At 35.9% G+C, this 22,006-nt stretch overlaps 1 protein-coding gene and 1 long non-coding RNA gene across 4 annotated transcripts in view; both read right to left on the bottom strand.

The window, feature by feature from the left end:
• Positions 1-1,873: 1,873 nt before the first annotated feature.
• On the bottom strand, positions 1,874-3,356 carry LOC141361456 (uncharacterized). Its single transcript, XR_012367537.1, has 3 exons — positions 3,218-3,356; positions 2,986-3,142; positions 1,874-2,910 (listed from the first exon to the last, which is right to left on the bottom strand). It is a non-coding gene; the product is annotated as an uncharacterized lncRNA (long non-coding RNA).
• A 6,943-nt stretch (positions 3,357-10,299) lies between these two features.
• Positions 10,300-22,006, bottom strand: part of LOC129437506 (protein NLRC3-like) — a 43,229-nt gene continuing 31,522 nt past the window's right edge. For all 3 annotated transcript variants that reach the window (XM_073862781.1, XM_073862782.1, XM_073862783.1), the window contains exons 10-12: positions 15,972-16,145; positions 15,129-15,302; positions 10,300-10,621 (exon numbers count right to left, since the gene is read on the bottom strand). In XM_073862781.1, the coding sequence (XP_073718882.1) occupies positions 10,615-10,621; positions 15,129-15,302; positions 15,972-16,145 (355 nt within the window). In that variant the 3' untranslated portion in view covers positions 10,300-10,614. The remainder of the gene's footprint in view (positions 10,622-15,128; positions 15,303-15,971; positions 16,146-22,006) is intronic.

Genomic DNA, 22,006 nt, shown 5'->3' with positions numbered 1-22,006 from the left:
AGTGTGTTATTAAATTAAGCTGATAAATATATTTATGCAAGAGCAGTGTGTTGTATTTGTGTTTTCCTGAGTCACATCAACAGCCATCAGGTCTGTAAAGTCGATGACGTGTCACGTCCTCTGATCTATAACTGGATTGCGCAGAACTCTTTACAAAACAAATCATAATCTAAATTCACTCGGTTTACAGAGTAGCAGTAACACAAGATAATTTATTGCATGCACTTACGGTACTTAAAGCATGATAAAGTCATTATTTAGATTCAGAATGAGCATGTTTGTGATGAATTATACATATGCTGCATACTGACCACTGATCTGATACTCTAATGAAGATGAATGTATAGTAACACACTGTTTAACCCTGTAAAGCCCCCGGTTGTAATATAACTTCAGTTTAACATCTAATAAAATATACCTGTTTTGCTCTTTAAAACCAAATTTACACAACTAAAATGTCATAATGTTAAAGCAACACTATGTAGTTTTTTTACCTTTAAATAATGTCTCTAAAATTAGTTCAGTGATAAAACAACTTTTAACTCGACAAATTGTACTGTTGCTGCAACCTGAGCTGCCTCCTAGCTGCTACAAGCACACTCTGAAAGTGGCGGTGGAGGGTAGGAAACACAGCCCCGCTCCCCCCTCCCCCTGCCTGCAGAAGAGTGTGTGATACCAGGCACTGTTGCGCTTTTCAACCACATTGGGGAGCTGTAATTCATTTTTACATGGAAACTACATAGTGTTGCTTTAACCCTGCAATGATTTTTAATGGAAGACTTTGTAAATAGGTATGTTTTCCTGGCCGTGAACTTACAAAACATGCAAACCCACCTTGAAGATCATAACCTTTTTTACTGGACTAAATAAATCAACAATCATGTAAGTAAAATGCCTAAAATATTTTTTTCTGTGATTAGTTATGTGTCTAGATCATGGGTCGGAAGGGTAACAAAATTTACCTGCGCACCTTGCACATTACATGAATTAGCTGTACATTTTAACTGATTTTAAATATCTTTGATACTATATTGAATTTTAATCAATGTTTTAAGATTAAAGCTCCACTGTGTAGGATCTACTCCCATCAAGCGGTGAAAGTCTATATGACAACCAACTGAATATTACTTTCTAGCCCCCCCCATTCGGAACGCGTTTTAACTCGTACGGTGGCCCGGCCGTGTCATGGCAAGGTTAACATGGCTTCCAGTAGCTACAAAGCAAAAGCAATGAAAAAAAATGAACAATTTGCAATGTCATTTGCGTGTGATCCATCAAAGCACACAGAATTATGTTTAACATGGAAAAAGTCTGATTGTCATGATATGTCCGCTTAAAATCACATACAAAAAGCAACCATAAACGTAGCTTAGACACTTCTTTTTTCATCGACGCGAGGAAATTATCACAGGGGCTGTTAAACTTGGTATTAAGATGTGTTTTCGTAGATCAGATCACAAGTGGACGAGAGAGACACATTACGTTTACACTTGCTGTTTAAATCTGTCTCTTTTTGTCCATTTTCGACCACTTCTCTCCAGATTACTGAGGAGATGGTCTGTGGACGAGTCCCTCTCCTGTCATTTAATCATGAGCTGCTGGAGTAATGACGGGTTTAAATGGACGCGAACTAATATTATGTCAGAGTCCAATGCTTATGTTTAAGTAAACGTTACATGTCCGTGTATATGTAAGAGCTTTCTCTGATATTGGTGAAATAAGATCGCTCAACTTTCACACGCTTGTAAAATGAAACGAAAGACGCGCAGGTCAGACGCTTTTATCAATGAAAGGCTAAAAATAGCGCTGTACACCGTGTGTTTGTGTTAGAGGTCAGAAAAGATGAAAAACATTTATCTCAGTAGCCTACCTCAGTGTAGCAGAGCGGTGCTAGAGAGAGAACATGAGCCTAAGATTTTAAGAACTCCGACTACGCCACCCCGGGAATTGCACCCGGGGAAATCTCAATTTACCCCCAAAATGATGGGTGAAGGACACAGGTTCGGTCCCTTATAATAAAGTAGGCAGGAGACGTGGGTATAATGCAAAATGTTACATAATTTTATTGATACAAATATTTAAAAACACTAGATTAAAAAGACACACCAAGTACTCATTCTTTCCCCTTAAAAGGAAGACACAAATTTAATTATAACAAAAGGTTAAATCAAAACAAATAAAGAAAAGAGAATGTTACCAGCAGGGCTGAGGCTCCCAACGGCAGAGGACAGAATTCAGTTTGAGCAGAGCACACTTCCACACAACCACACACACCAAAGTGCACTCAAATCACACTACGAAACACACAAGATGTTACACAGCACACGATGAGAAGCACCACCACCGTAGAAATTCCTGTCACCCGTGGGACCCCAGCTCCTGCGATAAACCAAAAATAAAGGTTAAAGACACTTAACAGAACATAAATTATAAACACTTTTTATAGATGGTTTAACTACTTCTCACAACTCCTCTATAGTGACCATTAATACAATACACAAACAGAGACAATAAATCATTAGGAGGGTTAATTTCACATACCACTCCCCTCTGTCACAGTGTGTTACTAGGTTCAATAGGCCACACATACACCCGGGCACGTTACAACGATGAGGAGTCACGTGCAGCAAACAAAGTATAAATACAAAAATAAACAAAAGAAACAAAATAATTAAAGAGGTTGGATAGGGGAATCACAGAGCTCATTCAGAGCATCATTTAATCTTTAAACCAAAAACGTTCATGTCCCCAACACATATGGATTTGAGCACTATATGGTGCGATATTCAAAGGTTGACCGGACACCAGCAGCACCCTTTAATGATGTCAACACGTGCGCACTGCAAGCTGAATAGCAGCGCTAAAAACAGCGCGAAGAGGTAATCACAGCCCGGAACGAGAGGGAGAATCCTAAAGCGAATACAGATGTAAACATTATGACTACACATTACTACTCTCACTTAAAGTTGCAGGTTGCACACTTACCGCTTCTTACGCCAGGCATGACACCTTACGGACACTGGCATACAGCTGTCATGGCAGCCACCAGTGCCCTGGCATACAGGGAGTCAACCGGAGAGACTAGCACTTTTAAAATCCATGGAACAGTGCTAACAGGCACCAGCATCGGAGCCAACACACACTAGAATTGACATTTAATTTTAAAATCACACACAAAAAATTAAAATAGCCATACGATATGAGCTAGGACGCTTACCTGTAACGACCGTCAACAGACACAAGGGGAGGGAAATCAGACGTGACACATACACGGCTTCAGCCAATCAGCCTTTAAATAGAGAGCCCTACTCTCCAATAGGTGAACACAGCTGTCAATCACCTTGTCCCACTACATCAGATTACATAAACAGCGTGTGGCTGTTCCAAGACATTAAACCACATGCATGTTTACACTAACAAGTGTTACGCATACCCATGTTCAAGTTTACAACATAAACTGTATAGATGTAAACGAATATGCTGAATTACCTGTGGTGAAGAAAGTAACTTAGCAACTTCATTGTCCAATGAGCCCCATCTTGGAAAACTAACTCCAATATTGACTTTGGTCTTGATGTTTTTCCTGTCGCGTTGTCGTTTAAAATCCCTGTTTCGCTTCCTTGGCGACTTGTTTTAATGTCCTCGAGAATAGTTCTTCAACAGGCTTTCAAAGCATTAGATTGCAGGTTTATCACGGCGTGCGGCCGAAGGATTCAGTCTAACGCAGGTCGCATATCCGGGCTGCATACGTCATCAAGCCTGGTTTATTTAAATTAACTGAGCATTACATTCGCAAGTCATAAGCATATTACATCAATTTACAATTAACTAAGAATAATTGTCAGCTTTATAATTGTTAATATTCTGAAATAAGACTGTCTTGATGACGTATACCGCCTACACATGCAACCTCCGGAGGCTTCAGCTCGCGGCCAGCTTGAGTGTACTCTGAAAGCGCGAAAGGCGGAGCTTGAATTTCAGGAATGTCCCTCGTCGGCGAATGTATTTCAAAGATGGAGGCACAACATGGATTCAGCCAGTCGAGCAACTCGACCGTAAGTATTTTAAATAGCAGATTCTACACTTACGAGAATACTTTGATTAGTGGGGTGGAAGTAATTACACATGAATGAGCACATACTTTTGAAAGAAAACATGGGTTTTTGCTAAGAATTAACTAAAAAAAGTACACACTGGAGCTTTAAGATTAAATACATTTTTAGGAAATTAATTATTTGAGAATTTGAAAGTATTTATGTAGTAACATTTGAAACTATCTGTATCTTATTATTTATAAAACATACTTAGCTGGTCCTGTTTTCTTGTTTGGGCTTTGTTTGCTCAAATATCAGTTTGCTGCATGAGGGTCAGGTGGTGATATTGTTCTGGAATGTAGGGTGGGGGGTATAGGTGATATTAGCATTATAAATAGAGGACAATAAGCTTGCCAGACAGTGTTGTGTGAATTCTGTGGAATGGGTGAATCCTTTGAAATGTATATATGTGATTGGAAATGATTTGCATCAAGATTAATAAGCATGGAAATAATCTGTGTGTTTCTTACTTCAGAATGCTACTAGCCAGGACTGTCTTATCTACAATGCGTATGATGTTATTTATATCATCCAAATTTAAATAAGTGACTTTGAGATGGGACTCTGATATAACTGATGAGGAGGTGTGTGACAATGCCTCTGAACTTAAAAAGAGAAATTAAAAACTTTATGTCTGCCCATATAATGAATATGTTGACATCACCGCAACAAAACGTTTTTTTTTCTATATTTAGGTATAACAGGGTTAAAAAGTAAAATGTACAACTATCAATAAATAACTATATATGGGGCATTTGTGTTGTAATAACATACAATGAGACTTCAGATATAAAAATAGAGACTGATAAAGTAATGTTTTATCATTAAAATCTGATATCGTCCTATTAATTTAATAGAATGTTAGGGCATGGACACGTGGTGGTTTCACAATTGTGATATAATGAACAATCAAGTCACATATAGATTATGTCAATATTTCATGTGTTATACAAACCAACTTTATATACAATAATGCAAAAAGATGAGAAAATGATGGCAGGTGCAGTAGTGATGGTAGGTTATAGGATTAGGGTAATTAGGATAACAACATCACCTTTAACCCCATTAGCAATGGCCTTGGGTCCTTTTATACTCTTGATAAAATCTTGATTGTTTTAGTGGTGTACTAGAATAGGTTTTATTCTTGATTGTTCAAAAAAAGAAAATATTATTTTACAAATATTTTATATTATTGCAGCACCTCCTTCTTGGTTTGTTTCAAATGCTTTGTTATGCCAAAACGTTATCAAATGAACACACTACTAAACAAGTCATCCAGGTTTCCCCCTCTCTTTAATTTTTGTGCATATTTTGGGTGCATGGTAATTATTTAAATGAACTAAATTGTGACGTCATAACATACAGAAAAAGCAATTTGTTGTCCCATCAAGCCATTTAATGTAGAAATGCTTTCTATTAGAGAATATGTTTCTTTGGAGTAAACGATGAGCTTTGTAACCTTGCAGATTTATTTTATGTATTTAAGGAAAAAGTTTATGGACCCACAGAGTCTGTGTCGGTAAAGCACAGTGATTTATATATATATATATATATATATATATATATATATATATATATATATATATATATATATATATATATATATATATATTTATTTATATATATTTATTTATATATATATATATATATTATCAAGTATTGAGATCAGACTTTGAACTGAACTAATCTAAAATATATTAATCAAGGCAGAATAGAAGTGACATCAGATCCCTCACAGTACCAATGTTGCCAATTATATTCTATTTTCTGCTTGGAGAGTCGCTAAATATCGCTAGAAGACATTGTGTGCCAATTAGCATATTCATGATGCCACACATCATATATGCAATCATTTACAGTATAGGGACAAGTGATTTGTTTTTGATGCATATAATACAGAATACAATAATTTTAGAAAAAGCTTTCACTGAGTTTTTCTTTACACGGCAAGATATAATGGCATAGCAAACTGTTATATGTTCTCAAATTGATTTTATTATTTATATAGCTAAGAATTGTGGAGGTATCTTATGAATTGAATCTATTTTATAATAATGGTTTTATATGTTTCTCTTGAAATATCTCCTGCAAGCCTTTTTTGTACAGTAGATGTGATTATACACTGTTGCATGCTCATTTTAAAGTCAGACAAAATTCTCATATTCTAAGTCTCATCTTATATGAATTTGTTTTACTGTCAAAATATATGGAAAAAATATAATTTAAATATAATATAATTTCATAATGTGTAATATCTGCACTTGACATACTAAAGACCAGTAACAAAATATGTCATTTTAAAGACATCTTATACTCAAATGAGTAGAAAAAATAAAAGGTCAGTTCTTGAAAAAATATATACCATTACATAAAATGGCACTAAAAGATGTATGCTTTTTGCATGCACCTGCTCGGGAAGTGAACGGAAAGCATCATATCAATGCAAAATTGGGCTTAGAGACTCAAAATGTAAGAGATCAAAAATGTAATATCTTCTTATTAACCTTTAAACATGTACATATCAGATGCACTTTTATTCAAAAGTTTATGGTCAATTGACTGAAATGTTCATATGAATCTTCAAACCCTTTTGTTGTATATTTGAAATTTAAAATGTTTGAAATTAGCTTGTTTTAGGTTTTTTTTTAGAAAGAAATACAGTATTTTATGGAAAGTGTGGCTTCTTTAAAGATTCTATAGTATGACATCATTTTAATTTATTTACATATTTTCAGTCTTTGCCCATTTGCAAAAACTCAAATTCTTTTGGCTTATGCAATGTCACGTGACAGCGTGGCACATCATAGAAATCATCTATATGACATTTTTCTTAGTTATCGGATGCGATTTGTAGGGTGCACATCCAGGGCACGAAGCTCTGTGCAACCAGCCGTTCGACAGATTAAAAGTCTCTACAACTCTGTTTCTGAAAGTCTTCCTTTGGTTCAACAACAAATTAAGTTCTAAACGTAGGTTTGGGAGGAGCCTAAACATTCAGGGCCTGTCAATCATCATCATCATGGACGTATATAAGGCAGCCTTCAGGCCAGCTGCTTTCTTTTCCGGCATTCCTCCTCCTCCCCATCTCCTCCTTCACTCTCTCTTTCTTTCTCTTTGCAGTTCAGTTGCAGGGTGTTGAACTTGTGGCTCAAACCCCAGCCTCATGTTTGCTCTCTCTGAAGGTTCAGAGCTCAGGTACGGAGCTCCCTTCGAGGACAGCAAGCCAAGTTTGTTTACCATTAATCATTAAGACCTGAATGCGCAGGCAAACTAGTGAAGCACATTAGGTCCATGTCGTGGTATAACTCAATCAGAGATAGTGAAGGGTGGACCCATCCCTTTGATTGGCCGTGGTCCAGATATTCCTGTACGTGTGTGTGCATTTAAAAATATGCATGGCGTGTTGCAGTCAAAAGCGCCAAGTGAGGCGAGTGGCCTATCCGATAAACAGAGTGGATGTAACCGCAGATGTCAAGCCCCGGTCCCGGCATTAGGTAATGAACCACATACGATCGAGTCAGAGCCAGAGCATAATTCTGATAAAGAAAAACGTCTTGAACGTAAACCCAAAGTACAGCAATGTTACATTGAAAAAAGTTTATTCTTTTAGTTTTATTACTCACGAATTTCTATTCAGGATTTTAATCCCTCATTTCTTTGTATCAAATGCCTTTCTTTCAAAAAGAAGCTTAAGGTTACCTAAAAAGAAGCTTTACCAGTCGAAATTATTCCTAAAACTCCAGAGCATGTTAACAGGATGTGTAACATTAATGTTATACAGTACAGCAAGTAACGTGTTAGATCAGCCCACCATTAAAACATGACAAATAAAGGGATTTATAATTAAACTTACTGTAAAACATCAAAAGTCAAGTGCTTTAAACAACCTTGTATGATCTGGTGTGTCTTCTGATCACAAAATATAGAAAACTATTTTACAGAACTATTTTATGCTATTTATGCTCAATTAGCATAGCATTATAAATATACAGTATTGTTATAAAATACCCGACAAAGGCGTGAAGAACACAGATAAACCATATATCATCTCAATTGTGTTTATTGTCTCAATGCTTTAAAACATCACAACATCTTCATTTCCCTGTAAAGTGGCGATCTCCGCGTGACACCTTAAGTTGTCATAACGAGTCTTTCATGAGCGCCCTCTAGCTTCACGTATGAATAAAACAGACAAACAGAATGTGAATGGCTGTAGCCATTGAAATGTATGGAATAAATATGGATTAAATATTACTAATTTAAAGTAAATATTTAAAATGGAATAAATATTTCAACAAATATGCACACTTTGAATAAAAAAGCCCCAAATGAACACTGAGTTGTTGAGTGCTTTCATGACAACCATGCATCAGGATTTTTCTCAATGACAGCAACTGAGGGTCTTACTTAAAAATTAAATACAAATTCATAACTCCTAAAAAAAAATTAAGACATTACTGTCACTATAGGATTTTCTGAATAAAATAAAGGTCAAAAACTGAATCTTAAGTCTTAATGCTTTTTAATGCTGTATAGTTTTTTGAGGTAAGTAGATTTAAACTAACAGTAACTTTGAATTCATGTAAATAAAGAACTCGTGCAGATTAACAGGGTTGGGTGCTTGTAAAACTGTGGCGTTAAATGCGATGCGGTCAAAAATTTGGGTGCACCTACCTTTTGTTCTGGTGCACCTAAGAAAAAAAGTTTGGTACACTATTGCAACTAGTGAAAAAAGTTATCGAGCCCTGTATAATGGTATTTAAATTATTTTGGTGGTGTGGGGGCCCTATGCCACTTGCGTAATTTGCATATAGGAAGGATGGCACAGTGAATGGCTAATCATTTGCCGTCTTGACTATTCTTTTGTCTATTGTTTTCTTTCACGTTTCGGGTTTTGTAATATGATTCTGTACATTGCGCTATTGTTTACATGCAACATCATTATTTACGCAGGAGTTAAACAGTTTATACACGTTTACAGAACGCATTAAAACATTGTTATAAACAGAAGCTATGAACAATCAGTCGGTGGGCATCTGAAAATAGCTTTTTATATAACCAAGCACTGCAGATGTAAATCTGAGATGTTCTAAATGTAGTGTATGTACAGTTTATCTGTATTTAGTGCTATCAGTGATATTTACCCATAAGTTATGTAGGTAAGCTTATTTGGTATTTCTGTGGACAATTTATGCTAACAGCTGTTTATAACTTTCTTACAGGTCTGCATCACTCTCATCAGTACAAAACTATGGAGTTTATGTAACAGCTCATACATCTATTGTGTATCACTCAAAGTTTCAGATTCTTAGCATTGCTTGTATAAAGACTTTGGAAATGCCAGTCATGTGATGTTCACTTGTATCTTCAGGAACTGTTTTACAAACTGACACAAAGTTGTCTCCTAAAATGTATGTGTACAAAAAATGTCCTTAAATTCTTTCTAGCACAACTCATCGAGGCATTAGGGGGTTGGGTCTTCATCTCCAGGTGTGAATCAAATCATGACATTGACCATCCCTTGTCTTACAAAAAGTCTTACAAAAGCTAAATCAATACATTGTTTCATGTGAATAAATGGTTTTTGCATCTTTTTGTAGCAAATTCCCAACTCTACAAGACCCAGTACTTTTATGTTGCTGAAAAAATGTTTAGTGTGTGTTCATTGGCCTTATTTCAGCCAGGCTTGTGCAGAATTCAGAATTGAATTGAGAATGACTCCTAAATTCCAATTCAATTCTTTTATGTCAAAAACAGGATCTGGAATTACAATTCGAATTTTTAATTAAAGGAAGCAGAATTGCAATTCAATCGAAATTCAAAGAAATTCATATACATATTATACAGTAAGTGAAGTGTTAAAAATGAAGCTTTCAGTATATGTCATATATGTTTGCCTTACATATTCTATAAATATATTCGTTTGTACAGATTATATTAACAGGAAATGTTTTCCCCCAGCAATTCATTTTAAAAACTCTAGTCACATAACAAATAATTAAGTTTGATTTTTTGCAATTGTAATTTTATGGAACACGATGGAACATGACTTCATTTCCCAGAATGCTTTAATTTTACCAAGTATTTAAAAGGGTTGCCAAACAATTTTCTAAAGTAACTTTCCTAACACTGAATGTATGTGAGATTCTTGTGACTGTAGAATTCTTTGAATTGCTATGAATTTAATTCCACTTCCTGTAATTCAAATTCAACTTCCTGTAAGGCGGAGTCAATTCAATTCAAATTTCAATTCATGAATTGAATAGAGGCCAATTCTGAAATTCTGAATTGTGCACAAGCCTGATTTCAGCAACTTTTGTTTTATTTTTACTAACCACCCATAAACATCATTTACTTAAAAATACAATATATATATGAGTAAGGTGTGCATATTTTAGCACAGTTTGTGCTGAATACAGTGTTATGTGATATGAACCATTGATATGTTTAAAGCAACTAAAAAAAGACCAAGCATCTCAGAACCTCTGCCAGTGTCCCAAAGTGGTCGGACCCCAGGGGTTTAAGTCCTAAAAATGAAACACAAAGACCATCAGATAACAGAACATCACCACTGTCACATCAAGAGACTATTAGGGCTGTCAGTCAGTGATATAAATTAAATCTAAAACCATTTTTTGTATACACTATTTTAAGTTCAGACTTGTATATATAATATGGATTTTTATGACAAATGTATTTGAAGCAAAAGCGTGTGTTGAACAGCTCTAATGGAAAATATGATCCATTGTATTAGCAGTGCTTGCCCTTTTAGGGTCTGCAACTGTAAATGGTTGTATAATTAAGCTAATATTTTAGTTTAACATTTTTCATATAGAGTTTAATTTAGTTTCCAAAGTTTGTTACAAAAAATAGTTTGTATCAAAATATAGCCTTTAACAATAACTCTTAAGCAAGCGAAGACAAAACTCCTGTTCATATCAGTGACACCTGCGCAGCTAAAGTGAGGTTTGACGCACAATTTGCTTATAGTACAGACTTATGTACCCTCTGCGCTTTGCCGCTGAGCGACGGCTGTGGTGCCATTCTCTGGCACCATAATGTAAATTTAAAGTAAGGACTGCATGATAAATCTCATGCAATTGTCTCGTCCATCTCGTCAGTAAAGCCGGTTCATTGATTAGTAGTAAATCGCCATAATCTGCTTTCAGAAGCGGCAACCGGCAGCCGGTTCTGAAAGCAGTTGATGCCGCTTTACTACTTATCAACGAGATGCGTGTGACAATCGTGTGAAATTGATTTTGCAGCCCTACTTAAAATGTGTTTACTTGCGGGTTGTGGATTTGATGTCAGACCCAACAAAGTAAGGACTGCAACATCTTTTCCTGGAGAAACTAGCATTGAACTGCCATACTGAAGCAGTCACTTGTGAAATGTTTACAGACGCTAAGGTTTAACTAATTGTTGAGGAATTTCTGAATAAATGAACATTAACCATTGGTCTCATATATGAACCCTTTTGGGTTGTTGAGGTCATTTTTTGTCTTAGTTTGGCCACAACTTTCTCTGTGTTTCAGCAAATTGAATGATTTCAGGAGGACAGCTCCCACACAACGTTGCTAACATCCACCACACCACTGGACTTTGTGAATGGTCAGGTGCAGCAAACAATGGGGATAAAATTAAGGCTTACATTTTCACAACGTGGACTGGCATGTGTCAGACCACTATGTAAAACCTTTAAAATAATGTCAAACTACTGTAACTACAGTTTGGGTGACTGCATTAATCAGGAGATTTAGGACACATCCATTTTATCAAAAAGATCTAATTTTTGAAAAAGTATGCCTGGGGCACACTTATACACTCATGCTCCGATCTGATCTTTAAATGAAACTTTATGGGTTAAAATTAAGTCATTGGGTACACAACTTTTAAATTCATCAAGAAGAATTAGTCGTTTAACCTGCTCTCTACTCTCGGCATTTTGAGATGCGCACCACCGATCAAACAACATTTCCTTTTCACTCGCAAACTCAACATAAGTCTGATCCGCAAGTTTCACGCAGTGTCTAAAACACTGTCTATATGCCTCTGGAACTCGTAGGCTTTTAATATAGCAGCTTTAACAATCTTGTAATCAGTAAAATCTTCTATAGACAGCGAAGCATATACCTCCTGTGCCTTACCGGTAATTACGTATTGCAAGAGGAAAGACCAGACATTTTCAGGCCACTTTAAGGAAGTTGCAAACCTCTCAAAATGACAGAAGTACTTTTCAACATCCTTATCCCAAAACGGAGGAACCATCCTCCTATTTCGTCCGACATCAAAATCATCCGAGGCAGTGCGAGCCGCCTTAGAACTCAACTCTAATTCCATCCATTTAAGAGCAAACTGATGGTCAAGTTCACGCTTTCGCAGCTCTAATCTGGTGTTCTCTAAGGCCAATTATTTTTCTTTAATTGCTAGCTCTCTTAATTGAATAGTATTTTCAGTAATAGAAGGATCAGCCACTTCCTCCACAACACTAGCTTTTTCTAACGGCATTTGTAAAACCAACCAAACCTCAAAATACTCAAAAAACTCAACCAAACCTGCCCGAAGAAATCTCTGCAAATTTTCCTTCAAAGTTTTACATAGGAGCAACCTAAATTATAAAACTCTGCAATTTGGAATAACTGCTCTTTTGTGCACGATAAAAGCAGTTCCTCAGATGGAGACTCACGAAATAAATCTACTACCGAAGGCATTCCGCCACACTTACAGAAATCCTGTATCAATTACCGAAGTCTATACTTCTACTTCTACTTGAAGAATATGAATACTTCACTTCTGGCCTACACTGACATTTGTGCTTTTTCAGTTGCTTAAAGGGACATTCAATCGTTTGCATTAAGCTTTGTATCTTTAGAACCCCAGTCATGTTTTTGAATGGTCGTGCATCATTGTCTCAGTTTCCCCAGAGACAGGAGAAACACAGATTTCAGTGTTGCACTTCCTTCTTTCAATGATGTTAAATCATTTTGCATCATTGAAAGAAGGAAGTGCTATATCTTTGTCCAGAGTGTAAGACTACAAACACTTATTTTCCTAATTTTTCGAAGGGGGGCTATGGGTGGTACCCACTCACGCTACAGACCTATAATAGATGAGTGGGTGTATGAAAATACACAAACATACACAAAAAAAAAAAACAATCAGCCGCCATCTTTATGCTAAGCTAAGGTAACAGACGTTGTGGAGCGAGCCAGACTTCATGTTACAATAATAGCGGAAAGTAATCAATATGATATGGAAGAGGGTGATTTCGCAAGCGTGATGCTCTAATCCGCTGTTCGTGGCTACCTTTATGAGCCACAATACATCGAAAAGCAATCTGTAATACAGCTATTATCCACCCAACATATACAACGCAAAAGCAAGCCCCCACGCGAAACCGTTTAAACACTGTGTATGTTTTGAGGATCACTCTGAATCTGATCTCTATCAGAAGTCCTTCACAAAAATGGAATTCTCAGCTTTTTGCTAAAAATTGTTTACTTTTTTTTAAGCAGAGGGTCTGTTCTTAAATTTGATATGTTGTATGTATATATATTTAAAGAAAAATATTTCTGGTAGGCATTAAAGTTTTGGGAAAATGTAAAAACTGCTGGCGCTGGCTGGCAACTATTTTTTAAACGCTGGCGGGGAAAGAGTTTAAAATGGGAAAAGTCCGATTTTCATGATATGTCCCCTTAAATAAAAATAACAATTTGCAATACAAATAAAAACAATGCAATGTTTAACATCAATCTTAAACTGGTTGTCTTATTCCTTATTCCTATAGTTTTTCAGTTTACAAATTCCCCATCTAAATAGGGAATCAGCATGGCATGAGTGCAACTGGCTTTTAAAGAGATGAGACTCTCATTAGTTTATTGCACGTTAAGACCAAAACACACCCATTACTCATTACGAGAATAGGAACAACCCTTTTGGATTGAGCGCCGTGCGCTTTAGACCATGTGCTTAGATCGTTAAAATAGGGCCCTTTATCTGTTGTTATTTTCTGGGCATTTTTATTTTAACCCTAACTTGCCCAAATTAAAACTGTGATAAGCATTTAGTTAAAATCTATAGTGAGTGACACATTTCTCCAATTTTTTATATTCGAAAAACAATATAACCTAAAAACATATATATACGTGGCAACGTATGCACGCGCAGTTTAACAACGGAAGTATGGCAAGAATCAGCAGTGAACCAACACAGAGAAAGTTATTTTAAAAAGTTGACTTAGCAAATTTTTCAACACAGCTACCAGATCCGTGTACTATAGTGGAGTGGACCTTAGCAGATGCCCAAATGTAAAGTGTCCAGATACATATATACGTATATTAGTATATTGCAACCAAACCCAACCAGACATTTTGATGCTGGGAAACCATTTTAATAAACTCTCTGAGTTGCTTACATGTAAGAACCAATGGGGAACAACACCACACAACACCACTTCTGTTGCCGAAATATATACTGATCAAACAGCCCAGGCTATTTGATCATATGGGCTGTAAAAGGGTCTATACATTATCCCTTACATATGGAGAGTTTCGTTGCAAAACGAGATAAATCCATTTTTTAACATTTTTGTCAAAACATGTTTAATATTATGTTATCATGTTATTATTTTGTTTTATGGTGCTACTAAGCTGTATTTTATGAAGCTTAAGTTATGAAGGTTTAAATCAAAACTAACCAACTGCAGTTGCATTGAAATTAATTGGAATACACAACCGAAAAAAGAGATTTCTGAACAATTAAAAACGGTGGTTATCTCGTTTTGCAACGAAACTCTTCATATATTATCTATTATTTACATAAACGCTACTTTAACCTGCATTTCATGAATGATTAGATGTAGCTTACATGTTATAGATACAGCAAATTAAGAAACTAAAAAAAATGTTATTTCGCTTGAAGAATACACAACCTTTAACAGCACCAAATCCTTTTTATTATTTTGCATCCTGATATTTAACTTTTTGTAATTGCATGAGTTTACTTTAAAAATGTATTTTAATGAGCTCTACTCACCGTACTGTTTCTAGTTTATAATGTGGATCATCTTTTAGATCAGAGATCAACTTCACTCCTGAAACTCCAAGATTATTATAAGACAGATTCAGCTCTGTCAGGTGTGATGGGTTGGATCTCAGAGCTGAAGTCAGAGCAGCACAACCTTTATTTGTGATATTACACTCCCTCAATCTGTAGAGAACAATGATTTCATGCAAATTATGTAATACTACATTGTGGTCATCATATAAACATTCAGAAACACAAAATATATCAACTGTAAGTGCAGTTCTGAAATATAAAAATACCATATACTATGTACAGTCTTCTAGCAAATCTCGCTGGAAGAGTTGATTGCTGTTGCCAAAACAGACCCTTACCCTTAAATAGTGCACTATTTGAGAGAACATATTTTTATTGGTGTCCAAAATAAAAATGGACATTATAGAGTGCACTAATTCAACCCCACAATGCAGCACACTAATGAGTGTACAATCGATGTACACCCACAACTAGTCGTCCTCGATTAAAAGAGGAATATCAGCCCCATTTACATCTTCACGGGTTCTGTACGTGGCTTAACACTTTAATTCTTTGATGAGATATCGGTGTCTCATGTATATTCATGAACCTGTTGATATATTTGTATATGGATCAGATCTCTCACTGATTTTATATCCATTGTTGTGTTTGTTACAATAAAGACAATGTTATAATTCACTATTCAGGCAATAAAAAAATTGGCTGGTAAAAAGTCAATGTGGCAGGTGGATTTCTAAATCCACCTGCCATAATGGCTGGTGGTCAAAAAAGTTAACTTCAAACCCTGTACATGTTTGACTATAAGAGAGATGATCTTACTCCAGTTTCTCCAGATTACAGTCAGGATTCTTCAGTACATCAGAGATCAGCTTCACTCCTAAATCTCCCAATTTATTATCAGACAGATTTAGATGTATCAGGTGTGATGGGTTTGATCTCAGAGCTGAAGACAGAGCAACACAACCTTCATCTGTGATATGACACGTACACAACCTGTAGAGAACAATGACACACATTTCAGTCTCTCACATGACGACTACAGCACTGACTCAGATTACTGATCATTGGTTAATGGAAATTGATAATAAAAATTTGGTTGGTACAGTTTTGTTGGATTTAAGTGCGTTTTATGTTTTCAAAGATCATAGTATATTAAATAAAACATTATGTTGTTATGGATTTGAAGCAGCTCCTATTAAATGGACGGAGAGTTATGTCAGTAACCGAGAGTATTCTGTGTATTTTAATAGTAGTTATTCTGAGGTTGAAGAGATGAGGTGTGGAGTGCCCAGGGTAGTTGTTTAGGGCCTCTTTAATTTTCTTCTTTTTTTCTTTACTATCTTTACTAATGATTAGGGATGCACCGATACCACTTTTTCCATCTCCGATCCGATTCCGATACCCGAATTCTGAGTATCGGCCGATTCCGATACCTGCCGATCCGATACTACTGTATTTTTCTTGAGCAATTTAAATTACACACAGACACACACACACACACACACACACACTATATAAATGTCTAAATCTAGCATAATATAATTATATTACATATAATTATAATTTTAAAGTAAAAACCAATAATTTAAAATGATTTACAAGTTACAAGAACATTAGTAATTATTAACCTTGGCAGTGTTTAGGAGAAAATAAAATAGGCATGTTTGATCAAATAAGTATGCTAAATATATTTTCCTTAATTGCGCAAAAAGTCACAGTAAAAAAGCTTTAGTGTGCAGATGGTTATTTTGGGAATTATGCACTTAACCGGACCTTTTATGCACATTTCGGGTGCAGAATTGATGCGCCTAAATCATACTGAGTGCGCATTCTGCGCAATACTGTGCTTCCTGGGTGCCGCATTGATGCTCTAGAAGCGTCCTCACACTCACATGGGAATCCCCGCTCCACAATGGAAAGTTAAGTTCATAAGTATTAAAACACAAAGAGATTTGATGCATCGTGTGCTCAGCACATACTGAATTGCATCCATCCAACAACTTACTGAGACTTTATAAAATAAGATCTTTAAAATAGCCTACAGTTATTGAGGGTTCGTGTGTTGAATGACGCGTTTCATCCGTCCGCTTCACCTGTGAATCCTCAGCACATAGTGAATTGCATCCATCCAACAGCTTACTGAGACTTTATAAAATCAGATCTTTAATAAAGCCTAACGTTACAGTTATCTTGTGTGTGTGCGTGTATTGAATGCCGCGTTTTCATCCGTCCGCTTCTCATCAGTGGATTAACTCAGTTTGCAAGTAAGTTACAGTGTTTTTGTGAACATTAATATCTTTAAAGGTGCGTTTGTTCCTTCACATGAAGCTATTGAGTGTAAGATGAATTTGATTATAGTGCATAAAAACGTTTATGGTGCTTTTATAATACTTTGACGTTTTAATCGCTTGTCAGTGACAACCATGGGTAATGCGCAGTATCGGAATTGGATCGGTCCTGTTAGTCCGATATCCGATCCAGCAAAAAATGCCGGATCGGCCCCGATACCGATCCAGAATATCGGATCGGTGCATCCCTACTAATGATTTTCCCCTGGTGATGGAACATGCCACCATGGCAATATATGCAGATGAAATTACACTATATGCATCTGCAAGAACAGTAGATCAACTTAATAACATCTTAAATAAAGAATTGACCTTAGTTACACAATGGATTAGTGCTAATAGATTACTCATCAATATAAAAAAGACAAAATGGTAGTTGGGTAAAAACATTTTTTAAAAACGACACCCACATTAAACTTGTTATCTGGGGATAATTTGATTGAACAAGTAGAATAAACTAAATTATTAGGTGTAATTGTTGATAGTAAGTTGTCTTGGAATAGTCAAATTAACCAAATTTTACAAAAAATGGGTAAAAGCATGGCTATTATTAGACGATGTAGGAAGTTCATTCCTTGTTGAACAACAAAACAACTCGTTCAGTCATTAGTGCTTTCTTGTTTGGATAATGCCTCAGTTGTTTGGTAAAATACAAGTGAAAACAATTTACACAGACTTCAGGTTGCTCAAAATAAAGCAGCCCAAATTGTTTTGGGCTGTCCATATAGAACAGTGTGATTGTTATGCATGATAGTTTGGCTTGGTTAACTGTAGAAATGAGAGTTAAGTATTTCTTAGTAACATTTATGAGAAACGTTATTGTATCCAAAACTCCAGAAACAATTTATAGTGGTTTGTCCTTTTTTTCCAGATACACATAATTATTGCACTAGACAAACAGGTGAGATGCGATGTGTGTTGCCTTTATGTCGAATGAACCAAATACAGCGGTCAGTGTTTTATCGAGCTATGGTGGCATGAAACTCATTAGCAGGATTTTTGTTGCTGGAAATAATAAAAAAACGCTTTCAAAAGAAGTTAAAACTTTTCTTGTTTACACAGTAATTGATAATTGTATACTCTGATTTTTATGAAGATTTATGTTGAGCTCAATAATTTAGTTTTGTTTGTGAATATAGAATAAGTATTGGAGTATAGAATGATAGCAGAAAATGAGCTGTTTTGAGTTTTTCTTTTCTTTGACATTGAGCTGCTATGAACGTATGTATGTCTTGTATATTGTTATTGTGTGTAGGTGTGTGAATGGTGTAAAAATATAAGTGAAACATGTAATAAATTTTGAGGAGACCCCAGGAAGAATAGCTACTGTTGTTACAGTGGCTAATGGGGATCTTAATAAACAAACAAACAAACAAACAAACAAAAGTTCCACACAAATAGCACACAAAAAAAACTAGACAAGAGTAGCAGGTGTGTCATTGTTACATTGGATGAAGGCAGGCAAAGGCAGTGGATCCACACACAGTAAACATTTATAAAGTAAATGCAAAATAAGGTAGATGAAACAGAAACAGGATAACTTAAAGACATAAACCAAACCTTAGCATGAACACTGACTGTTAAAAGACAACTGAGACACTGGGCAATATATACTGAGGGAAAACGAGATAATGAAACACCTGGGAAACAATCAAGCACAAGGACCAATAAGAAACAGAACTACAAATAACTATAGACATGGATGGCAATACAGAACTTCAAAATAAGAGACTAAGACATAGTGATGGAAGAAATTAGTCAATTGAACCAATTGCTTCAAAAATTAATTCAGTTTTTCAAAGTGTTTGAAACACCATATGCTGGCAACACCTGCTGGTCCAAATAGTCTAAAAGCAACAAGATCTCTCCAAACATTTTACACTTTTTACATCTTAAAGGTACAGTAACCTAATTAAAGCCGGAGTCCATGATGTTTGAAAGCCAATGTTGATATTTGAAATCACCTAAACAAACACGCCCCTACCCCAATAGAATCTGGACCTTCTGTTGATAGACCCGCCCCACACATACGCAAACCGGCATTTGATTTGATTTGATATAAGTGTGTTTTGGTAGTCGGCCAGTCTCCTTTTCCAACGCGTTTTTCAAACATCGTGGACTCCGCCTTTAATCTCTTCAGAAAATTACTATCTGCTCTTAACTAAAGAACTGTTGTACTTCTAACAAATGCATGTATATTTAATTCATACGTTGAATTTATTAACTCTTTCCCCACCATTGACGAGTTATCTCGTCAATCTGCAATACCGCTATTATCCCCCAGGTGGCGCTCTTCCGCAACCTAGGGCAAACAGCTGTATGTCCGTGTATGTTTTAAAGATCGCTCTGCATCTGATCTCTATCAAAAGTCCTTCACAAAAATGGAATTATCTCAGCTTTTTGCTCAAAATTTGGTGTTTTTGATGAAACCTACACATATTTGAGAGGTGATAAAAACAGAACACATGAAGGTAGGATGAAACAGATTTTTCTTGTTTGAAAGCAGAGGGTCTGTTCTTTTATTTCATATATTGTATGTTTATATATTTAAAAGGATTTCTCTCTCCCTGTCTCATCCTCGATCCCGAGGACAATGAGACAAACAGACCCAGTTCCGGTAAATGTGAAAGTCGGCACACCTCTGATCTACTGGCTGTTCTTCAACGTGATGCCCAGCTGATGCCTGACCAATGACCACCGGCAATACCCGCTTAATCTCTGCTTAATCTCTTTATCCGCTTCAATGTATATATATATATATATATATATATATATATATATATATATATATATATATATATATATATATATAAGGGCTGGGTATTGTTAGGAATTTTACAATTCGATTCCGATTCTTGAGTTCGATTCGATATTGATTTGTTTGCTTTAATATTGATTCAATAATAAGTAGATACACAAGTAATTCAGTACCTGAGTAGCCTATATTTTAATTTTAGCTTTTGGTGCAGGCTTGAACGGAGTGCAGCTGCTGTTTGCCATCTTGCTGTTTTGGTAAAGCGTGTTTTGGTAAAGCGTGTCTTGTACAACGCTGAACGCTCTCACTAGAGCAGGGCTATTCAGTTAGTTTGTCATGGGGGCCAGTTCATGAAAAGCATCTCAAATAAGGGGCCGAAGATATATCAGTGATTATGACAAAATTTTCCTAAATTTAAACTGCATAACAACAAAATCAGTGCATTGTACAATAGGCTTTTTCTACAAACATGTATTTTCAAACTACAACAAAATTAGTGCATTGTAAGATGTCCAAGTAGGCTTTTTCTACATCCAGACATGTTCATATGTTGTATTTTAAAACTGCATAACAACATAAGCACACTGTAAGATGCTTTAATTTACATTTGGGGTAAATAAGAGCCATATCACACTCATTGAGAATTTAACTTATTTACTCACTTTAGTACACATGACAAAAAAGTTTACAATATGTAACATAACTTTGTTTTATGCTGTTTTGTCAAAGCCAATTATTTCACTACCCCCTACAACAGCCATCTTAATAACTGGCAAACATTAGTCTAGCTTCTAATAAGAGAAATTATACTTTTAGATTTCGCTAGAGCAGTAAAATCAGGTGTATGTTTGTCAGTAGATACACGTTCAGTGGTGCAGGTGTTGGGCGCGATGGGTGATTAACTGTTACTAATCGTTTCAATGCGTTTCCTTTATTAAGACATCTAATGTCATTGTGGATAAGCAAGTCATCATTGAGCAGACATATCAAACAACAACTGTCGGAAAAGGCGGTTTTGTAAGATGGAAATACAAGAAGTTAAAACAGCCATAGAGTCTGTGGTCTCACCACTGTCAGTCATCGCGTCTTGATATGCGGGCGCGAGCGGCTCGCGCTGGACCAAAGCGCGAATATAAACATGTGACACAGCTGCTCGCACCAGTCACGTGACTCGCGCTCTGCATCTCATGCTGTAACAGATGCACGCTCATCAACTCGTAACTGTAGGGTTGTCCAACTACATTTATTTTAATTCTACATTTATTTATTTTAGAGATGTCTTTTTCACAGACTACATAAAGGGCCGGATCAAATTACCTCGGGGAGCCCACCCACAGCGCCGCCACTGGCCGGTAGGCTGAATCGATTCATAGGATTTGATGAATCGATATTGAATTGAGGAACAAATAATTGCAATGCATTGATGAATCAATATTTTTACCCAGCCCCATATATATATATATATATATATATATATATGTATATATATATATATGTATATATATATATATATATATATATATATATATATATATATATATATCCCAAGGGTTTTTCCCTCCTAGGACTTTTTTACTTCTCCGGCTAAAAAGTCCGGGTTTTTTTTTTCAACTAGGGGGTTTTTCAAACCGGGGAGGCAGCCTTCTTGGGCTTAACTTAGCACCCTCCTCTATACGTTACATTAGTAATACGTTCGCTTATAATGTTGATTTATAGCCGCAGCAAATTTAGCTGCTTGTGCTTTCGTGTAT

Source organism: Misgurnus anguillicaudatus, chromosome 24 (genome assembly GCF_027580225.2).
Source record: "Misgurnus anguillicaudatus chromosome 24, ASM2758022v2, whole genome shotgun sequence".
Lineage (NCBI taxonomy): Eukaryota > Metazoa > Chordata > Actinopteri > Cypriniformes > Cobitidae > Misgurnus > Misgurnus anguillicaudatus.
This window is presented reverse-complemented; position numbering and strand designations above follow the sequence as displayed.